Raw genomic sequence first — 10333 nt, forward strand, 5'->3', positions numbered from 1 at the left:
ATATATATATATATATATATATATATATATATATATATATATCACTGCCTAATTTATGCTTACTGCGTGCTTTGTAGGCAGTGTCCAGGTGCACAGTTCGCGTCCCGGAACAACGCTTTCTTAGACATTGTTCTGTAGCTGTCACACATTGTAGGGCTACCAAAGCCACGACCCAGCGTCATACGTCAGGTGTGGATAAACTGAACACAAAGACGCAGTTTGAACAAAATAAATTATCGCAAATATATATAACGGATATAACGGAGATAAAGTCTATTATATATATATATATATACTCGTATATATATATATATATATATATATATATATATATATATATATATATATATATATATATATATATATATATATATATATATATATAGGCATAGGCAATGCTCTCTCTCTCTCTCTCTCTCTCTCTCTCTCTCTCTCTCTCTCTCTCTCTCTCTCTCTCTCTCTCTCTCTCTCTCTCTCTTATTTCATCAGCATCGTTGATATTCGTAAAATACATACTGCAAAATTTACAAATACTAAAACAGATACAACAAAGGAAGCTGTGTAACCATTTCTCCATTCCATTCTGGGATTCGCCAGTTGCTTTTCTTACTCTTTCTTCTTTCGTGACATTGTTTTGTTCTTGAGGAAATATTCGGAAACTTTTGCTTTTCGTTGCTTTGAGAAGGAGAGAAAGAATCTAAGGCCTCCAGTGATGCTGCTTGCTGAAGAAAGTTACCGAAAAGAAAGAACTTCTCAGGCTACGAAGAAAAATTATATAGCCTCTCTCTCTCTCTCTCTCTCTCTCTCTCTCTCTCTCTCTCTCTCTCTCTCTCTCTCTCTCTCTCTCCTTTGTGTTCATACAAAATTTCTCAACTTTTGAACTTTCACATGATTGATTCTTTTAATAGATTTATAATATATTACCTCTGATGAAACTACATTAATATTACGGTATGTGTGCGTGTGTGTGTGTTTGTGTGTGTGTGTGTTTGTGTGTGTGTGTGTGTGTGTGTGTGTGTGTGTGTTGTCATGGTGATGAGTGCAATTCGTGTGTTGTTTTTAACTGACCTATTGTCTTGTGCCAGTGGTGTTGGTGTTACTTGCCACTGCTCGCTTTCCCGTGCTCCTCCTCCTTCTCCTCGTTCTTCTTGCCACCGCCACCAACAAGGTGATGTAGCGGCGGCCACATAGTCACTCGCTTTCAACGATGCCCATATGTAACTTGTAAACACACATTAATTCACACACACACACACACACACACACACACACACACACACACACACACACACATCCACGCACCTTCATACATACATACATTGCGCAATATCTTGTCAGTGTGCTTCCTGCCCTCATACCGTTGACATGTCTGGCAAGAAGAATGATCGACAATTTCTACTGGAAATCATACAACTGTACGGGGGAAGATTAAAAGTAAAGAATACAATGACAGACAAGAGAAGGACAGCGCACATGTGGTCTTATTGAAAAACTACAATGAAAATACCCAGAGGCTACAAGAGATGACGTAAGATGGAAAATAAATTCACTCAGAGCAAAGTTTAGAAAAGAATTAGCGCAAATTAAAAGTTCACAGAAATCTGGGGTTGGTTCAGATAGGGTTTATCAACTAACGTTATGGTAAATCGTCATACACTGCACTATTCATTCCCATATAATTTCTATAATCCTCTGGCTCACTGACCCTTATCTCCTACAAATTCTCCTTGTTGTGCTCATGTCTATTCTTGTAATACTCCTTCATCCATCTGAGTCTTTTTTCCTTTTCTTTTGTGCAGTAAACAATTGCAATTTCGATTAAAGCAACAACAGTGTCCGCCATGATGTCTCTAAAATTCTTCGCTCGACTGACGATAATGTGCAATAATATGGAGCCATGCAGGGGCAGTCAAATACTGGACAATAAAACTGAGTCGATATATTAAGTCAGTAATATTGATCGTGTAGGGCTTGGCTTTAGACATCACCCGTAACATTATTGACTTCCCTGTTAGATCTCGATACATTTTCATATGATGTAGCAGGCATTACAGGAGTTGCATAGGGCCTTATATTAGATAATTAGGAAACTTTATGCTATCGAACTTAACGCATTTAATCATGGAAATTTTGCTTACGAATTAATAAAGATAGTACCTCGCGTTCTGTAAAACCGACAAACGATGATGTACAATTCAGCAGAAATGCTCTTTACGTGACAAGGAAATGCTGGGATGACAGACGTGTTATCTTGTCTAGTTCAGTTTGGATTGAACCCAGATACTACAAGATACTTAGAACGCTTGAATGGAACATATAATAATAAAAAAATATATATATATATACAAAAAAATAATAATAATAAGATATAGAGATACTAAGTGAATTCCTGCAAACTTACCGGATGACACCTGCCACTTTCCCTCATCGTCCTTCCGCCACTGCAAACTCCCTTCACAATAATATTATAACTAACTTTCTAGGAAAACAAGGTGGGGTGAAACAGTTTCGAGAAGAGGCGTGAATGAAAGGCTGTGTTTGAACTCCTGCTGGCTTGGTTTAGCTCTCCTGGTGCAAAATGAGGTTGATGAGAGGGTGAGGCGAGTAAGTGGGTTGAGAAGGATAGCCGGCCACCACCACCACTACCTGCCCACACTTCCTGCTGGTGATGATGGTGATGGTGGTGGTGGTGGTGGTGGTGGTGGTGGTGGTGGTGGTGGTGGTGGTGGTGATGGTATGGTAATTGGCTGCCATGAATAGAAATGACTTAATGAAGGAAACAATGGCTCATACAGAACTGCGAGGGTTCAAGGAATGTTGGTTTTCACTAAGTGGCTCCGGCCCAGGCTCTGATTAAAGCTGTCCCTACACGAGTCTGTGGAAGGATATAATGACCATTGAGCCAGAGAATTAGATAAATTATTATGCGCATGCACTAAGCCGCACTTGACTGCTTATTGAAAATAGCTGAAAATAGCTGTCACAGTTATCTTCAAGCATAACGCTGTGATGCGGGATACATCTTTATTTTTTTCTCTCTCTAAAGTATGTTATCAAAGAATTTACTTTTACATGGTCTCTTTTATCTTCAGGATATTTCTTTTTGTATTTCTTTTCAGCAACACTACTTAAGCAGCGTCTTTCTTCAGTCTGATAATGTAGTTATTTTATTTTTCCACTCTGAGTGCAGGTGAGCCCCCGTATAATGTTAAACATTTCTGGAGACAAGTATGACTGCAGAACAAAAAACTAACAGTATATTGCGCAATGTTGTCCTCACATAACTCAATACATTTATTCGCATTGCGCAATGAAAGGCTTTTGATGTCTTCAGTATACTATTCCTACTGTGTCAACAACATTATCCAATATGAAATATTGTGCAATAATATTGATCGTGCAGGAGCAGCTTGAATTGTATGGTTTACCCAAATTCTTTCTGATAGCAGGCCTTTGTTTTTTTCTTGTTAAATAATATTATTATTTACTTTTCACTTTTACGATACTCCTTCAAAAACTTTTCTGTTGGATATATAGCGTTTCGAAAAATTTGTCCTACCCTTCTCTCTTAACACTGCATACGTACACACATTTCCCTATACTTTCCTAACGCAGTATATACTCTCGAAACCCCACGTACTCTTTCGTAACTATATCTCGACAAAAAAAAAATTCTCCTTGTACTGGTGCGGTGATGTTGCTGACAATCAACATCATGTAACAAATTCTGGGCTAACTTTAGAATATTATCCAGAGCCGAAGAGCCTAAAGCGGCAGCTCACCGCAGTATTTTATTGCAACTGTTGATAGCTCCTCCTCCTCCTCCTCCTCCTCCTCCTCTACTACTACTACTATTGCTGCTACTACTACTACTACTACTACTACTACTACTACTACTACTACTACTACTAGTACTACTACCATTATTATTGCTGCTGCAACTGCTACTGCAGCAGTTTATTATGTTTTAATGTTATTACTAATATTAATACTGATAATTTAAATGATTAATCAATTCTTTGAAATTCAGGAATGGCTATTAATTCTGTTGCCATCACTTGTTGCTTAAGATAATTTTTCTCCAAGAAAGTTCCTTTTTGCGTTTTTTTTTCTTTCTTTTTTTTTTTTTTACGAAATAACTTCTCAGAGTGGAAAATGTCTGCCATTATGATAGAAGTATGTCAGAAAATTCATTTTACTTCTTCAACTCCCTTCTTATCCTTATACAATTTATGCATGTAATAACCACCACCACCACCACCACCACCTCCACCACCACCCCTTCATTTTGCATACCGTCCTCCATAACCTACCACGCAAAACATTACACGAGTAACCAACATGCTTTCCCCTCCTCCGCTCCGTCTCGCTGAAGGTCGGTGACACAAAAAACCTGTACTCCTCCCTCGGGCGCTGAACAAAGGGGAGCGGAAGAGATGCCGTGGTTACAGGAAAAAAGGGGAACACAGACCATGAAAAAAAAAAAAAAAGTGACATGAGTGGCGGAGAGAGAGAGAGAGAGAGAGAGAGAGAGAGAGAGAGAGAGAGAGAGAGAGAGAGAGAGAGAGAGAGAGAGAGAGAGAGAGAGAGAGAGAGAGAGAGAGAGAGAGAGAGAGAGAGAGAGAGAGAGAGAGAGAGTACATTAAAAGAACAAGGTTAAGGGGAACAAAGACTCTGAAGAAGGTAACGGCGAGAGTGTAAGATCAAGTCAATAAAAGTGGAGAGTTTAGAGGAGCAAAAAATACTAAATGGTCTCTTAGTGAACCTAACCAGAAAGAGAGAGAGAGAGAGAGAGAGAGAGAGAGAGAGAGAGAGAGAGAGAGAGAGAGAGAGAGAGAGAGAGAGAGAGAGAGAGAGAGAGAGCCATCCGCACAGTTCCAGCTCTGACGTGGTGTGTGGCGGTACAGTACCAGTGACTTGGGTGATATTAGTAAACTTGGCGAATAATTCAGAAGCTTCTTGAGTTCGTGGCAAGTGATGGTGTTTGTTACTGAATTGGCATGTGGCATTTGGCTAGAGAGAGAGAGAGAGAGAGAGAGAGAGAGAGAGAGAGAGAGAGAGAGAGAGAGAGAGAGAGAGAGAGAGAGAGAGAGAGAGGGTGGCGGTGGATATGATAATTTTAACAAGTACTATCAGCTAAACACTATCATGCATTCCTAAGGACTTGCATATATTTTATCTGTCAATCTGCTTTTATTTAACAGGTTCAGTCATGGTAGCTTGTAATTGTAATATTTATCCCATGTAATGCCTCAATAAAGATGAATCAAATAGACCAGCCGAATATGAATGGGAAAGGAGAGATACCGTAAATTTGCACCTGTATAGTTGATTCTCTCTCTCTTCTTAATCCCGGTGGATATCATCAGTTCTGCTCCAAAGTTGGACAAAGAGGGAGAAGGAAAATAGAAGAATAGAAGAGATGGAAAAAAAGAAAATAAGGTAGAGGAGAAGGGGGAGAGTGAGAGGGATCAAACAGTCAAGGAGTTTTCTTGTGCCCTGAGAGAAGTCGAGAGGAGCTTCTTAGTATATTCGTGTGGTAGAGGGAAGGATGTGGTCGAGTGGGCCACGTGGTATGTGGCGTATGTGATCACCACTACTACTGCCACAACAACTTACAACTGTCACTATCACCATTGCCACAACTACCAACATCAATATCATTATCACCACTATATATATATATATATATATATATATATATATATATATATATATATATATATATATATATATATATATATATATATACATAAATAAATAAATAAATAAATATATATATATATATATATATATATATATATATATATATATATATATATATATATATATATATATATATATATATATATATATATATATATTTATATATATATATATATATATATATATATATATATATATATATATATATATATATATATATATATATATATATCACAGGCGAATGGAAAGGAAGGGATGCGACAGACAGGAATTAGACTTGTCAAGCTCTCTTCCCTCTCCATCCCTTCCTCCCCCTCTCCCTCCCTCCCAGTACACATCCCGGTACTGACACAATCACCCTCTGGACGCCCATAAGGAAAAAGACTATCTATACGAGGCAAAAAAAAGACAAGATTAAACGCCATTACCATTGATCTGGAACAGTGACTCCCGAAGTGGAAGGCTCCTCCCCCCAGGGGAACCTGAGGAAAGTACGAGAGAGCATGAAGTCATCTATCCAAATATCAGTGTTTGAGAGTATATAATGAAATTACTCCAATAAAAGTTGTCTGTCCTAACAGCCGTGCTAAGCAGCAACATTCATCTCACTGAAATAAACTACTGAGACCATATTTGCAGAAAAAGCGCTTGTCTTTGTTTCAGTAATCTACGTACCACGTCGTCATACATTATATTAGTATACAAAACTGTGCATATTTTCGTTTCAGTCCTATAATGGTGCAAGTCTTGGTCTTATTTGTTTAATGGTATAAGTGTCTTTACATTTCAGCAATATGAGAATTAGTGTTCGTGCCATGTCTTCATAATTTTATATTTAGTTTATGAAAATGTGCTTATAATAGTCAGTGAATAATTCAAATAGTGTCATGTTTTCAGATTCTTTTAATTTTTGGAACTGTATTTCATTCATTTTTTTAATTAATTAATTAATTTATTTACTTTTTTTTCGCTCCTTTGCAAGCAAATGTTTTATCAAAACGTCTCGTGTCCTATGTGATTCATTTCATGTGTTTTAATCTAAGCAAAGATCTTTGTTTTGATAAACAGTGCTGAAATATGAATAGGTAAAATATGTGATTTTACACCAACACAATGAAGTGGGTGGGGAGGGAAGCCTGCAGGTCTGTAAGAAGCAAAAAGAAGCCACCTACTAGAGTTCTCTCTCTCTCTCTCTCTCTCTCTCTCTCTCTCTCTCTCTCTCTCTCTCTCTCTCTCTCTCTCTCTCTATGGCAATGTTTCGCCGTTCCGTCGCATCGTATCACATCAACCTGAAAAGTCCGTCACTAAAAGTCTGCATCATCGCCTTCGTCACCAAATTTATGGGTCAGATCCGTCAGTCAGGCGAAGCGGCCTGCTGGCTATTGCTCTCTACCGCAGCGCACACACACACACACACACACACTAGGCATGTATTGTGTGTGTGTGTGTGTGTGTGTGTGTGTGTGTGTTTATTTGGTTTGTTGGTTGTGTGTGTGTGTGTGTGTGTGTGTGTGTGTGTGTGTGTGTGTGTGTGTGTGTGTGTGTGTGTGTGTGTAATCAATGAAGATGTGTTTTTCCCCTTTCGAGCGGGAGAGGGCGGGAGAGGGAGACAAAGGAGGGGGAGGACGGACGGAGGATGGGGGGATGGGAGATGTATAAGAATAGAAGAAAATATGGAGGAAAAGTAATAACTGCAGGGACCTATTACTGCGAGTATTGTTAGAGTATGTACATATCTTTACACACACACACACACACACACACACACACACACACACCGAGTAGTGTAGTGGTTAGCACGCTCGGCTCACAACCGAGAAGGCCCGGGTTCGAGTCCCGGGCCCGGCGAGGCAGATGGGCGAGCCTCTTAATGTGAAGCACTTGTTCACCTAGCAGCAAGTAGGTACTGGATGTAACCCGAGGGGTTGTGACCTCGCTGTTGTGACCTCGCTGTCCCGGTGTGTGAGTGGCCTCAGTCCTACCCAAAGATAGGTCAGTATATATGAGCTCTGAGGTTCTTTGGTAGGGGAACGGCTGGCTGAGTGACCAGCAGACGACCATAGGTGAATAAACGACATACATACACACACACACACACACACATACACACACTTGACACAAAACTGGCTTTCAGTGGCAGACGAGTTTCATGGAAAAATAAAGGCAATGGGGGTGTCTGTGTGTGTTTGTCTCTCTGCCTGTCTTGCCTTTCGGAAACTGATAGCTAACAGAGGAAGAGGAGATGAAGTTGAGGACGCTACTGGAAACCTTTTGTTTTATTACCGCCTCCTCGTCACTCCTCATGAGAGTTATGTCAAGACGTGATGATATAACAAGTGGTGTTAGCGTGCGCCTCACTCACTGAACGAGGTGTGCAGTGCGATGCATGCTGTGAAAGAAATGACCGTGATGTATATACTGTAATAATCCCCCAGCAGGAGTAGCCTCACACTTGTCGCGGAGGCTTGCATACCTACGTCATACATGCACCTCACAGAAAATATTTTTCCTCAATTATTTATTTTGGAGACTCATCTTCAGGTTTGTTCTCAGCAATTCTCAAAGCAGCACTTGATAACGTATTTATTTTTGTGTATTTCAGCCAACCCCAGCTCGGGCCCGACCATCAGAGTGGGCGGCGGTGGTCGGGGCCTTCCTGTGCGCACCCACTCTGACGTGGGTCCTTTCTACGAAGGGGAGATGCTCAACCTGTCCTGCTCCGTTACTGGCGGTGAGTATTGGTCTGCCTTGCTTTGCTTGCCTTGTCTTGCCCTGGCCCGCCTTGCCCTACCTTGCTTTGAAGTACGCGGCGGGGCGGGGCGGGGAGGAGGGTGCTTTGCCTTGCCTTGGAGTACGGGGCTTGGCCAGAGTGGAGGCGTCCTCTGCCTCACCCACATTTCACTACAAACACAAACACGTCAAAACAAGCTTTTGTTTTGATAGTGCACTCACCAGTGAGCCAGTATGTTACGCCATTGCCTTCGTCAGCGCTGCCTGGAAGCTGTTTTCTCTAAAGTCATGTGTCAGTGTTTCCCGGAGGACAGCCGGTGAGTGCCGCGCGTTAGGAATTACAGAATACCTGGTAATTGGTGGAAGGGGAAGGGGATTCTCAAACACGACCACGGACCTGCTGCAGAGGGTAAGAGGAAGCTGAACTCCTCCCACAGCGGTACTGCCAGTCCTGTGGGAGGCTTTGGCCCGAGAAGTCGACTACAGCAGAAGAAGGAATTAGCTGCTGAGTCATTTAGGCCATGGGAAGTAGGTGTTTCCGTCTCGATCACAAGGGGCGGCCTGTAACGCGTAACCAACGAGGAGAGAGACAAACCGAAGATCTACCTGCAATCACCCCTCATCACGGTGCTGCAGCCTGGGAGGGAGTGAGCAGGATGGCGGTGCAGGATGGCGGTGCAGGGGGCTGGGAATAACTTTCCTTTCCACCCTTCCTTGTGGGGTTCTGTGGCATGTAGTTTGTAGCCAGAGAGGGAGGAGGATGGAAGGGCAGGGACACCTGGGGATATCTTTTTTTTTACGGTCTACATCGGGCCTGCTAACATCTCACTTTGGCCGCCCTTCCCGCCCTCCTGTTTCCGCCTGCCATTCTCATGCCCCATGAACCAATTTCCTTGAGTATGGCCCAATGTGTGTGTGTGTGTGTGTGTGTGTGTGTGTGTGTGTGTGTGTGTGTGTGTGTGTGTGTGTGTGTGTGTGTGTGCGTGTGTGTATGTGTGTGTGTGTGTGTGTGTGTGTGTGTGTGTGTGTGTGTGTGTGTGTGTGTGTGTGTGTGTGTGTGTTACATGGGATATGGTTCTTTCACAAATGTTATCCCATGATTGACATTAACGGTGATAAGGGAGAGTTCCTTACCTTTCTTACGTCTCCACCTCCTCTACATTCCCTGGTGCTCGCGCGTCACTCACGACCGATGCGCCACTAGATAAATTTTCATCACTTATAATTTGCTTTATTGTCTTTTTTTTTTTTTGTAAAAATAAATATTAGAATGTATATATTTATTTCTATTGTAATTCTGGAGCATTTTCGTGACTTCTTTCTTTCATTAGGAAACATTATTTAGCCTTAAGGCACAAATAATTTGAATTTAAAGCACATTATTTCAAATAAAAACACAAAAGTACTTTACTTCAACACGCTAAATTTTTAGAGCTGTAGACGTGAAATTACTGGACCTAAAATAACAAAATGTGGAAACTATTACACTACAGTATGTCTCAATAACTTGAGAGAGAGAGAGAGAGAGAGAGAGAGAGAGAGAGAGAGAGAGAGAGAGAGAGAGAGAGAGAGAGAGAGAGAGAGAGAGAGAGAGAGAGAGTCCATCAGTCTATGCACTGTGTTCACCTGGGCGGAACAGTGCACACAGGTGGGCAGCCAGGTGGGGCCTGGTGGGTGGTGTGCCTCACCAGTGCGAGCGTATACCGGTGTGATGGAAAGCCGCGGCCAGCCTCCATTATCACCGAGGAAGAAAAAACACCAGAGTACAACAAGAGCCTTCACTAATTGCAGACTTAATGTTATTTCATGTACAAGAATATTATTTCTGTGCAGTATTACTCCTGACTAGTAATACGCCTTAACTTATTTCATATACCACAGCAGCATGATTTCATCC

The 10333-nt window shown here is 41.4% G+C and overlaps 1 protein-coding gene across 1 annotated transcript in view; it reads left to right on the plus strand.

Annotated features, from left to right (window-relative positions):
- Positions 1-9569, plus strand: part of LOC135104016 (uncharacterized) — a 115605-nt gene extending 106036 nt beyond the window's left edge. The window contains exon 5 of the mRNA XM_064010879.1: positions 8309-9569. Coding sequence (XP_063866949.1) covers positions 8309-8646 — 338 coding nt within the window. The 3' untranslated portion in view covers positions 8647-9569. The remainder of the gene's footprint in view (positions 1-8308) is intronic.
- Positions 9570-10333: the final 764 nt, after the last annotated feature.

This window comes from Scylla paramamosain, chromosome 10, assembly GCF_035594125.1.
Source record: "Scylla paramamosain isolate STU-SP2022 chromosome 10, ASM3559412v1, whole genome shotgun sequence".
NCBI classification, from domain to species: Eukaryota; Metazoa; Arthropoda; class Malacostraca; order Decapoda; family Portunidae; genus Scylla; species Scylla paramamosain.